This window comes from Dryobates pubescens, chromosome 3, assembly GCF_014839835.1.
Source record: "Dryobates pubescens isolate bDryPub1 chromosome 3, bDryPub1.pri, whole genome shotgun sequence".
Classification (NCBI taxonomy): domain Eukaryota; kingdom Metazoa; phylum Chordata; class Aves; order Piciformes; family Picidae; genus Dryobates; species Dryobates pubescens.
This window is the reverse complement of record NC_071614.1, coordinates 48510082-48523032: the sequence shown is the minus strand read 5'-3', so window position 1 is coordinate 48523032 and position 12951 is coordinate 48510082. Positions and strand designations below refer to the sequence as shown.

The 12951-nt window shown below is 40.3% G+C and overlaps 1 protein-coding gene across 6 annotated transcripts in view; it reads right to left on the bottom strand.

Annotated features, from left to right (window-relative positions):
* MACROD2 (mono-ADP ribosylhydrolase 2) overlaps positions 1–12951 on the bottom strand; it is a 1047040-nt gene that overhangs the window by 51724 nt on the left and 982365 nt on the right. For 4 of the 6 annotated variants that reach the window (XM_054180117.1, XM_054180116.1, XM_054180112.1 and 1 more), the window contains exons 12-13: positions 12184–12249; positions 8613–8681 (exon numbers count right to left, since the gene is read on the bottom strand). In XM_054180117.1, coding sequence (XP_054036092.1) covers positions 8613–8681; positions 12184–12249 — 135 coding nt within the window. The remainder of the gene's footprint in view (positions 1–8612; positions 8682–12183; positions 12250–12951) is intronic. The other 2 variants (XM_009906898.2, XM_054180115.1) reach the window with 1 other exon arrangement.

Genomic DNA, 12951 nt, shown 5'->3' with positions numbered 1-12951 from the left:
TATAAACTGGAGCACTGCTCTGGCCTTTTGTACCAAGGTGCCACATTGTGCTATGAGTTGCAAGGGATTATGCTACCATTTCACCCTGAATCAGAGTAAAAGTGAATTGGAATTTCCTAAAATTCCAAGTTTAATCAAAAAGGCAAATCAAAAGACCTCTTGGTATAAATGGGAAGGGCACTAAAAATCTGTAGGGAATTTTTCAAGCAAGCTTTAATCCCATTGAGTGAAATTTTGGCATTGCTGAAGTTTTTGACAAAGCTTTCAGTTTATCAAACAAGCCAAGATTTGTATCACTCGCAGCCTCATATCCTAAATCAATATAACAATATTTTGTATGATTTAGCTGTGTGCTTGTGTACTGCAAAGCTGGAATCAAAAGTCCTCTGCCTTAAGTATCGTGCAGCCAAGGGCCTGAACATAGCCCTTCAAACAGCCAGAAGTGATGATAAAGTGTGATATCACCTGCTGTAGGCAGAAGAAATGTGCACAGCTCTGTCCCATCTGACCCTTGAAGCCATTTTATCCCACACCTATTGCACAGTACTTCATACTCCCAGACCTGTGCCTTTAATCTCAGTTCACAGGTGTCACCTTTTCTCCCAGAATGAGGAATGACTCCAATTTCATGTAAAAATCAATCCCCAGCATCAGAGGAACAATTATGCCCTTTGGTCAATAAAAACAAATGGAGTTTAAGGATCCAGGTGCTTGGCTGATGTATGTGCCCCACCAGGCTGCTCTTTGTCATGGAGCATGGCAAAGTTTATGGCAAATTACACCTATCACAGAGGGTGAGGAGCTGTTGCTACTCCCACCCTTCAGCACAGCTGGCTGACCCCATAGTTGTGCTAAGCATCAATGTTAGGCACCACAGCTGGAGATCACCTATGCTGTTTGGCACTTCCTCACACGCTCCCACAGCTGCCTCTGCACAGTCCCCTGCTCTTACTTCAGCAGTAGAAATCAGTCTTTGATATTCAGAATCTGTATACTGACGAAAAATCTTTAAAGTCAAGACCATGTCAAAATTTTGTTCTTTTCAAAGGCAAATATCAGACCAAATATTCAAGCCAAAAGGCTTGATAGATTTACTTTTAGGATTAACAAGGAGAAAGCAAAGGAATAAACTGAGATTTATGAAGAAAATCTGATCCAACCAAGAGTAAAAGTGTAAGACCAAATGTATAAGTCAATAAAAACTGTACCCAAATTGGATACGATGCAAGAGTGCCACCTCCATTTCAGCTGGCAAGCAGCAGTGGGAATCCCACAAATGTTGATGATGTACTACTTTCTGCATGCAAGTTTTAAGAAGAGAAGTGCTTCTCCTTGGACTCAGCTGGTCCCCTGTGCTCACTTAGTCCTTTAAAGCCTTACTCAACTGCTCATAAGCCAATATCACACTCCTACAATGATTCCAGGGTCTGCAAAAGCTCTGGCCTTCCCTAGAGCCTTCATTGATCTCTAGCTGTCTGGGGAACTAACAATAAAGCAGTGTTAGCCTTCTCCTAACACATCTACTTCTCTGTTAAGTTGTACCAGAGAATCCAACGCAGCATATGCTTTGTTTTTTAGTAACACACCCTTGGCACTATTTACCTTGAGCATCCATAAACTGGAACTGTATGGGTTAATATTCCTCCAGGCAAGACTGAAAATTTCCAGCATTTCTGATACTACACTGGAGCACAGTTCCTATAATGTCATCATTGATAATACATGAATGAACCAAACATGACATTTAATTACATAAATGAACCTAAGATAGGCCACTTTTATCTCCTGCACATCAAGCACTGAAGTGCTCACTGAAGTCTGAGCATCCCTTAGTTCCTTCAAAACTGCTTTTAGTTGGTGGTTGAAGATAGAGCATTCAGGTGGTCAGGAGTACTTGGCTCTGCACCCCTCTTTTATATTGAAACAAATCTCTCACAGGGCTGCATGGCTGAATGCATCTGGGAATTAGCTCCAGCCTTTAATAACCCTCTACTCTGCTCTGGTGAGACCTCAGGAGTACAGAGCCAGCTCTGGGGCTCTCAACATAAGAAGGGTATGGACCTAATGGAGCTGATCCAGAGGCGGGCCACAAAAATGATCAGAGTGCTGGAACACCTCTCTTACAAAGATAGGCTGAGAGACCTTACAGCAGCCTTCCAGACCCTGAAGGGGGCCTACAAGAAAGCTGGGGAGGGAGTGTTTACAAAGGCATAAGACAAGGGTCAGTGGTTTTGCAAGGTCAGGCTTGATGGGAGTCTAAGCAATCTCATGGAGTTGAGGAGGTCCCTGCTTACCAAAAGGGAGTTGGGCTAGATGACCTTTGAGGATCAGTTCCAACCTGATGCAATCTATGATTCTAAGAAAATATGTGGACTTCAAGTAAGCCGATCGGAATACTCCCCATGTCAACTGCACATTGAACTGAGCTCTGAGAAGATCACATAGCTTGCAATCAACTAGCAATCCTACCCTTCCTGTTAATAATCAGACACTATTTTGCCTAAATGCTCCGTGCTTTTCCATGCCATTCTTTTTCTTTTCTTTTCTTTTCTTTTTTTTTTTTTCTTCTGAGTAAAGCAATGCTGCTCAAAGAAAATTTTGCAAAGGCTAAGGAAGAGGGGGAAATGCTCAGATCTGCATGTTAAATGGTTGTAATGATCTTTTAAAATTCACTTCCCCAGCTACTCTCTGTATGGCTTATTTACTGAGTCGTTTTTAATGTGCAACACACCTGGGTCCCGCATGCAGCACAGATAAATCACCGTGTTTAGGGAGCAGCAAGAAAATGAAAAAGGGAAAACGTTGGTCATTATGAAAGAAACAGGTTCAGTGCATTTTATTTTTTAAAGCATGATCTGGTGAAAAATGACTGGAATATTTCCAGAGTGAAAGAAATCAAGCAGGCGTCTAAAATTACAGGTAATGGTGTGCACGGAGGCTGCCACATGATTAGGGTATTCTTTTGCCTCATAAACCCAGGAAAATGTGTTAAAATGAAGTACCATAAAATGGTGATTTATGAGAAGTTAGGGAGATATTCTTGAGCTTTGACTTTAAACTGTTATTTTTATATCCACCAAGATTTCATTTTAATCTATCTTTACGACAGATTAGATTTATTGAAGCCCAAGTTTATGTGGCTTGCTAAAACAGACCTTTTGAGGTGCAACAACCTGGAGAGACATTTTTGCAAGTGTTCAGGTAATAGACCAGGCAGTTCATCTCTGCAGGTGGGGTTCACCAGGCAGTGCTCCCACCCACTCCTGCTTCAAGATGACAAAAGGGCATCTCCTCTAACCTCACCTTCTCTACATAAGAGAGATTTCAAGTGCAGCTGGTATGATAACCAGGGGCATCCTGCTGCTGCCGTAACAGGCAGGTTCTGTTGTACATGGCTCTGAGAAAGGAAAAAGCTGATAAAAACTTGCCTGCCTCAGTTAGACCCTTCCCAGAAGAAGATGCTGTGCATCTGAAGGTAAAGAAGGTAAGGGCTGAAGGGTGATGGAATGAGTAGGCGCTTGCACCAGACTGACAGGAAGCTCAGCTGGATGGCTCCAGGTCAGCTAATATTTAAAAATAAGTAGGAACCAGCTAAGCAGATTAGTGTTAGATGTTGCAGCTGCCTGTGCTGGGGAAGGGTAGAGCAGAAACACCTGAGCAGTTGATGGGCTGGGCCCCATCTGGATGTGCAATGCTACAGATAGGTTGGATTAAAAGGAAAAGTGAGTATGCTTTATACAGAGCTCCAGGTGACCATTATGAAGGGTGTCAGGAGCTTGGCTGGTTGGTAATGGTTTATGTAGCTGATTTAAAAACAAACAATCAAACAAAACCCAACAAACTGCATGACCCTTCCAACCAACTGAGAGAAAAATGTTATCCCTGTAGCTGGTGTGCAGATCCAGAGCTATGGTTGGGGGTGTTAAAATTCTTCCATTAAAAAGGTTCTTTTTCAGTTACCTATAATTGAAATTTTTCAGGCTGAAATTTTCCAGGTCTAATCATAGCCCAAGGGTGAAGTATAAAACATTTCACTGGTAGCTGCTGAGCACTCAGCACTTCTGAAAATCAGGTCATTCATTTAGATGTCTTAATATATACTTAAGAGCTGATTTTAAACACCTCTTTTTTAACATATTGGCCTTTCAGTCAATTTTTTTCACCCACTTATCAAGGCCTAATTTATGTCAATTTGCATAGCTCCCCTGCATTTGAAATGCTCTGTCTTTCAGTTTACCCCTTCTCGATGATTTATGTCTTTAGGACATCAAGGTATTTCCATGGTGAGAACCACAGCTGGGCAAACAGGTATTTTATATCCATTATGCTTTACAGGCAGGATACTTATGGGCTTCTGGGTTGCACAAAGTGAGTTTTGAGGGCTTAGCCCTAGCCAGGGTATACACCTAATTCTGTTTCTGACATGAGAAGCCCTCCAGCTGACTGAATCCAACTCCATTTCACAGAAGGTAGAAAAACAGTGACTTGATTTAAATGGCACTCCCACAGGAGCACAGACTTTTGTGAACACCTGGAAATAATTAATTGCTACTTTATTTTAAAAATTAATTAGCATATGATTTAATTTAGTTGACCTTCAAATAAAAATTCAGTTCTTAGTAAGTGCTAATGAACTAAAATCAGTGCATTGTGCACAGGAACTTTGCCATGATTGCATAATGGGGAGTTCATTCTTCACCTGTACTAAATCCAATTCCTTTTCTCATCTTTCTGCAAGAAAGCCCTATCATTAAATCAGGTTAAACAGTAATTGGTAGGACTGGTAATTGAAATGAAGATGCAGAACACTTGCTCTCTCACATGTGCACACTCACACATACTCTTAAAAAAAAAAACAACCAGACAAATAACCACAGGTTCAAACCAATCCACAGTTCTATACAAGATGGACCACTCAAAATGAGTTTGTAGCTGCAGCACCATCTTGTCTGGCCAGGCATACCACAGTGAATGCAGCCTGTTGGATATGTGCTTTAGCTGTTGCATAAACATTAATGACTTTAATCACTTTGTTCTGCCCTTACACTTCATAAAGTGAAGCATCTCTAACTTGAAATATGCTGTGTATAAAGGACCTACTTCCATATGCACAGCAATGAAGTTGCTCCCTTCTCCCCCAGAACTAAGAGCTATGCAGGCAAGTTTTCAAGGCTAAAATTGCAACATTTTTTTGGTGGTATTTCCAGGTGGTGGAAATAGAAACTTGGCACAGACTGGTATAAGAGGATACCTTCAGAGCATAACATCAAACATCTTGATATTCTTGGAATAGGAATGTCCTACTGTTGTGCCTGCTTGTTTGTTTTTCTCTTGAGGACAGACAGAGCACTCAAAAATTCAACCTGCTCAAAGGACACAGGCGAAGTGGGCTCATGTGGACTTTCTTCCTGGACAGTGTCTCTTCTGTGAATAACAGAAGAGAGAGACTTTCACATTAATATGAGGTTTGTAATCTCACAGCATTAATCATAACCTGTCAAAACAAGATTCCTGCACAGCTCCATGCTCTACTCCACTCTTGTGAGACCCCACCTGGACTACTGCATCCAGGTTTGGAGCCCCTATTACAAGAAGCATATGGACATGCTGGAATGTGTCCAGAGAAGGGCCACAAGGATGATCAAGGGCTGGAGCTCCTCTCCTCTGGAGACAGACTGAGAGAGTTGGGGCTATTCAGTTTGGAAAAGAGAAGGCTCTGAGGAGTACTTACTGTAGCTTTCCAGTATCTTAAGGGGGCTACAAGAAAGCTGGTGAGGGACTTTTTAGGATGTCAGTGATAGGACTATGGGGAATGTAGCAAAACTAGAAATGGGTAGATTCAGATCAGATGTTAGGAAGAAGTTCTTCACCATGAAGTTGGTGAGATGCTGGAACAGGTAGCCCTGGGAGTTGGTGGAAGCCTCACTCATCCCTGGAGGTTTTTAAGGCCAGGGTGTATGTGGCTCTGAGCAATATGATCTAGTGTGAGGTATCCCTGCCCATGGAAGGAGGGTTGGAACTGGATTATCCTTGAGATCCCTTCCAACCTTGATAATTCTATGATTCTATGTTCCCATTCTTCCCCTTTTCGTTTAAAAAAACCCTCAGCTAAGACAAAACCAGTAGAAGTTCATGATAGCAGAGATGCACATGCTCTGTTTTGAACATCATATTTAAGGCAATGAATAACAATTTCATTGTGTTTACTATCTTCCAATCCCAGAAACATGAGGAAAAAAAAAAAAAAAAGAAGGAAAAAACAAGCAGAAAAACTACTAGTGAACTCAAATTGGACTCAAAATACACGTTCTGCTGCACTCACCAGAACTGACATTTGCATGAATGTTGTATTTCTGTAGTAGGCTTGGAAACCTCCTATTCCAAGAGTTTAAACCATGTATTTTGGGGGCATGTAGCCTAGACTTACATGCCACAAATCTCCTTTGACAGTAATTAGGCAGAGAAGGGTGGGGAAAACATAATTCCTTTAAGTGCTTTACATCCAGTTTATTTAGCTGAATATAAACTACAGAAATTAGTATGTTCCAGAATCCGGCAGATTTTAGCTGTGTTAACTCAGTGGGCAAACAATTTCAAGGCTGAAATTTGTTTTGGGAGCAGCAGGTGTTTTCAGAAATGCCAGGATTTTGTAAGAGTGTCATTTCCCAAGTGGTAGCAAGTTTTTTTGTAACACCAGTATTCATTTGAAAAAAGCCTCAAAATCTAAAATGTGAAAAGCTGACAATCTGCTAATGGAAATAAGGATTAAAATTGTGGCCTGCTAGATGTAGTAGTCTCATCAGTCAAAATTACATTAAAAAAACGATCAAGCAAATCCCAAAATACTTTTTCCCCCCACTATATCTTCCTTTCTACTTGTTGAGCTTTGCAAATAACGTCTATAGAGGCAAGTTTGTCTTGCTTCGTTTTCCCTACCAGATGCTTTCTGTCTTACTTTTGAGGAGAGGTAGGACATCAAAGAGAAACTGCCCTTTGAATTTCTCAGGGCGCTATCTCTTTTGTCAAACTCTCCAGAGAAAAAGGGAAGATACTGTACTATATTGCCAGAAAAGGGAGACCTATAGCACCGAGATGGCTGCTTTCCTGAGAAGAGACAACTAATGCAATGGGTCAAAATCCAGGAGTGGTTACACATTGAAATGGTCACTGAAAAGCCTATCAGAAGAGGCTGGCTTCATAGTTAATAACAAGCACTCAAAGCAATACCAGAAAGCTGAGATCTTCAGTGAGACAGCGGGCAAAAAAACCCCAAAACCAAAACAACCAATAAGCCAAAGGCTGACCGTGACCCTTACATTACAAAGACAAAAATCACATCTGATAGGGGATCTTATAGATATGGGATACATAAAGAGGCCAAATGTCAGCAAAAAAGGATAAATGAATAACTAGCAATCACCAACAACGCTCGGGCCGAATCTGTCACTATTTCTGCCTTCCACTAGAAGGTATTTGTGAAGGTATCAAAAGCAAAAGCCAGCACTGCAGCAAGAGTTTGTGGTTTGTTTCCCTGCAGGATCAATCAATCAATAAAGAAAGCACTTAAATCAACCTGCACAAAGCTTTGAACTCATAATCAGGTAAGTATGTGGGCTCTCCAGCATGTGTCTTTGGAACAAAAGGGCAAGATCTCACACCCATCACACTTACCTAGAAAAATGAGAAGAGTCAAACAGCAACACCAAATTGAACTTTATATCTTTTAAAATAAATAAGTTAATGGATGTTAATGTTATATCAGGAAAATGCATTAAAATTTTCTATTAGTCTTTCTTGAAGGTTGCACTGACGGAGTGTATTTATTACAGACAGCATTAACTCCTGTTTTGAATTACCAGTAGCAAACATTTTATTAATCACCCAGGCTTTTTCCTGACGTGTCCCCACAAGAATGCCCAAACTCATAGACCAGTACATGCAATTAATAGCATCATACCATGAGAGTATCAAAAACAGTATGTCTGTGCACTGGTTCCTATCTGTAAACCAACAACTCCACAGGAAAAATCTCAGCTTGAAACATTTAAATTAGATCATCTCTCTTCCTTGTTTCCTAAACTCCCTGTCATTTGGCCCAGTGACACTTTTAAATATTTATCACAAACTAAATGATCTGAGTGCCCAGCACAGTCTGCACAAGATAAACATTACTTTCTCCCTCTCAATTATGACTTCATCTCCTCCTGTCTCCTCTTGACGTGTTTATAGCTATTGTGTTTTTCTTTTACCCCATCAGGAGAGCACCGAATAGGGAGCCAATATTGCCAAGACAGATGTGCACACTTAACTTTATGCCTGTAAGTCACCCCAGTGAGCCCAAGCCTTGGACTTACTCCTTTTATATCATGTACGGTATTTTATCATTATCTCTATAGGAAGGAGACTTAGGAACACACAGCATCTCTCCTACCAGCAAAACAGTTGGTACCAAGTACTTCATTACAAAGCCTTTAGTAAATGAAAACCCACGCATTTACCTATTTCTGTGTTGTTTAACTGTGCTTTTGGCAATTCCCAGACAAAGGAAAACAAGGCTTTATGAAATGCCCTCTCTGGACTAGGTAGTTTGAAACACAATTTACAATCTGTACCTTTACCCTCACCCAGCTCTGTTTCTTCCGACGACGATTGGCTGGCTACAGCAGAAGGTTTTGTCTCCTCTGTAAGAGCCAAGGAAATGAAAAAGAAGTTATTCATTAAACAGCAAACCGATGAACTGCTTTACTGCAGAAGAGCGTTAGGGAAGATACTAGACCTGAATTTGATTTACTGGGCTTCCATCCATTCACATTGCATTCACTGGCCATTACCAATTTGATTGTCTTCCCTAAGCCAGGGGTAAACTTACATTACTATACTGCCAGATCAAGTCTGTATTTCAATTTCTCCTAACACAGAGAAAGGAACAGTTATCAGTTTCATGGGGAGGCTGGTGTTGAAATTGGCTTTGAGATTCCTTTTTTCATTTAATCCATCTATTTTGAGAAAAAACAATTAAGCCATTCTTAACTTTAATCATGTCCATGAATCCCATTGGAATCAAAATGATTACATGCAGATGCTTTCCTGAAAATAGAAGCGTTCATGAATCAGGCCTGAAATTCAGCAAGCCCCTGAAAATCTGCAGCTTGCAGGTTTTTAATAGTAAAGCATGGGGGTAAAACTACTGTAGTTAGAGATAAAACTAGTACCTGAATGTAATAATTCCTTTTAACTTTCACTGTTGCTTTTTCTGGGCAATTTCTATAGATTTAAAACCTTTATAAGCATTTTTTATTTTTTAATTTCTAGCCTTTCATTTCTTCTAAAAGACTTGCCTCTGATGATTCTGACAATTTTTTTCTTCACATAGTCATTGAGTCATTGAGTATTTTTAACTAGCTTGAAACAGGAGCTCAGAGCCACCTGCCTGTTTTTTTTTCTTCCCATGTGTTAACTGTGAAGTTCACTGATGATAGACTGGAGACCAGACTTTAAAAAAACTACACAGTAATAGCTGAAAATTTTCAGGCTGGTCTTTGTACACTGTAGCTGGCTTTTCCCCTACTGTATAATGAGAATATATAGAGCTTTATGTAACAGACTCGGCAAGAATACAGTGTCTATTTTTCCTCCTACAATTTCTTTCCCGATATTGAAGCATGCTGCTTGTGATCTGCCACACTTAGATGAAGGTTATGCCTTTTGGCTTAGAAAGCACACATAAGAAATGTAATATTTGATGAGTTTGCTCCTTACAGTGATCATTCATTGTGATTAGAAGCATTTCAGCTGTACAACTGCATATCTTAGAAAATCAGGTAATTTCCTCCTGCCAAGAAATGGCACAGAAGCAGCAATCTGAAAGTTCCTGATCAGGTTTTGTCTACACAGTGAATAGAGCTGAAAGCAGGAGCAATTCATTATTTGAATGTAACTAACTCAGGGGTAATTGTACACCTCTCTGTTTCTGTCACTATTTGAACCAGTAGCGATAAATGCTAAGCCAAGTAATTTTTTTTCCTGTAACACTGTGTGCCTGTGGCCAAGGAGGTGATTCATGGACTCTGCGTAGGCACAACCTGATCTTTAGGCATGTACCTAAACCGCATTCCTAAAGTATGACATTGTTTGGGTCTGGGACCTAAAATGTCTGGATCTTTTCTTTGTCACTCTTCATGAGAGTAACGAAACATGACTACCAATAGAGATAGCAAAAGAATGTACGTCGTGGCTCTGATAAACCATCTCTGACAGCTCGTAACATAACAAGTCATAATGATGGCTTGGGGAAAACCACAGTGCATTTAAGACACCTCCAGTAGCAAAGTAATCATTTAGAGAGGGACATAGTCCTTAATTGTCTTGGGGAAAGTGGAATGTATCTCATTCAATCAAACTAGTTTAGAAATCAGGATACCAGGGAAATACACAGAGTGAATATGGCTGGCAAGGGTGTACATGGTGTCAAGAGACAACAACTGGGTGTAAGAGGAATTTTGTTTCATTGTGAGGGTGACAAAACACTGGAACAGGCTACTCAGGGGATTTGTGAAGTCTCCTTCTCTGGAGATATTCAAGATCTGCCTGGATGCATTCCTGTATCATCTACTCTAGGTGATCCTGCTCTGGCAGGGAGGGGATTGGACTGGATGATCTTTTGCAGTCTCTTCCAAGCCCTAACATTCTGTGATTCTGTAGTTGGAGCTAGGAGCACTTAGGCAAGCTAGCAGCCAAACAATAGTTGGTACAGTTAAAAGCTCAATACTGTCTGGGCAAAGTTGTGCCCCTGCTTAGTCAGAGATTCAAAACAGAGTTCAGATTCAGATAGAGTAACTCATTCCTCTGTACCCCCTGGTCCCCTTCATCGGTTAAAAATATGACCTGCATAGAATTGAAAAACCCAGGAAAAGACATATGGTTGTGCTCCAGCGCTCACACAATGCCACTGCATGTTTATCTTGGGGAGGATTAAGGGCCTAGGTGCAAAGTTTGCTGAGGTTCATAGGAATAATTCCTTATCCTTCCTGTGGGCCTGCGGCTTCACCTCCTACTGCTTTGCCCTGCATGAGGACATAAAGAAGAGGTGATAAAAAGGACATGAAATGTAGAAGGGCTTCAGGAGCTTGTGGACAGCATCAGCTATTAACACCTACTTTCAGAAGACTGACCTGTGTCTCCAGGAAGAACTGCTGCACTTCTACATACACAGTGCTCAGTGCATAAACGAAGAAAAAGGACCCTCACCAGATTAATTCCCTATCTAGCAAGAGCCACAATACAGTAAGCAAACCAGGCAAGTCAAAAATCTAGGCCTTCTAAATTGGCTTTGTTACATTTAGTGGCTTGCCCTTTTCAGCTCAGTATTCCACATATTGAAAACAATTCCCAGTTCACATTTAAAAAAAAAAAAGAAGGTTCAGAAGAAAAGTGTTTCATGCTTTCTGAATTAAGTATGTGTAGGCATCATCCTGCGCTACAATGAGAGAGAAAACAAACAACCCACAAACAAGAAAAGCAGTGTGTTACATCTAATACTTCACTAAAAGGAATCCTTGAGAAAAAAGGGGATTTTGATTGTCACTTCAACTCCATTACTAACTGATTAATTCTAGCTGTCTCTTGCATTGAACAGAATTGGGTAGAATGAAAAACACAACTGTAAACAGGAAAAAAAATAATAGACAAATCTCCTGTGAACAGAGGCTGACATTGTATTTTAAAATACCGCACTCACTGTATCTTTGCCATCTGCAGACCCCACTGCTTATGAACTCTGACATTCATTTGCAGTACATGCAGTCTCTTTCCATGTGGATTTAAATCCTCATAACCCCTGAGACTTCTGTAGACAATTTATTAAAACTTGAAAATACCCTTTAAAATCTTCACAAGGACCATTTTTATCAAAGGAAGCCTGCCTCCTCCTCCTCCAAATTTCATTTTCCCCGACTTCTGTTCTATGTAGATGGAGGGAAAATTAGTTCTTTTTAGTTAGCTACAGGTAGTTCACCTTAAAGGGAGAATGTAGGGCTAGTGAGATAGAGAGGGAAGTCTGAATTCCTGCTCTGCAATACATTCATTCATAATGAATGGGGCTCGGTCTCTAATGGGAGAATTGCTCAAGACCTCGTCAATATCATTGTTCACCTAAGAAAGTCCTTTAAGGAGCTTGGAACAAACCTGATTCTTGGCTCTGGGTCTTGGGTTCTTCAGTGTTTTGCTTCTCCTCTGTGTCATTAATGCCTGCTGAGGAAAACATAAAAAAATTATTTATGTCTTTTTATTGGTAACATCAGCAGCAATATTAATTGTAACCAACTCAGCACAAAGTGCTAATTTACAGCAAGGAGGGAGAGAGACGGGCTGCAAAACCCTGCAAACATAACCAATGTTGCTTAAACCATTCATGTTGTCATATCTCCAGCTGAGAAAGGGGGGTTAGATTCAAGGGTTTATCTCAAGAGGCATGCTGGAAATATCTGTGTACAAATAAAGGTATGTTTCCCTAAATGCTGTCTGCAATAGGTTAAATTGCTTCTTGATCTTAGACTATGTATTTTATCCAGACATTTTTTTTTTTTTAACTAGGATTATTTTCCTCCAATAACATTTCTGCAAGATCTTTGAAGTGGTTGAGTTCCTGCCTTGCAGAACCCATGGAAGGTAAGAACAGGAGGAGGAAAATTGCTTTGATTTTATTTTAAAACAAAAGGCACATGCCACTTTGTGTAAAATATAACAACGCTTCACAAATGACCACAATGAAGAGAGCAAAACAAACCAAAGTAAAATTGCTAGGATTGAATCAATTTCCCCCATTTTTATATTCACATTCATTCCCAATTTTCTCCACTACTTTGCTTTCACATTCATTATCCTTTTTTTCCCCCTCCAGCTCTCTTCAGAAGTTTGGTACCAAACAGTGAATTACCACTGAGAAAAGTAATA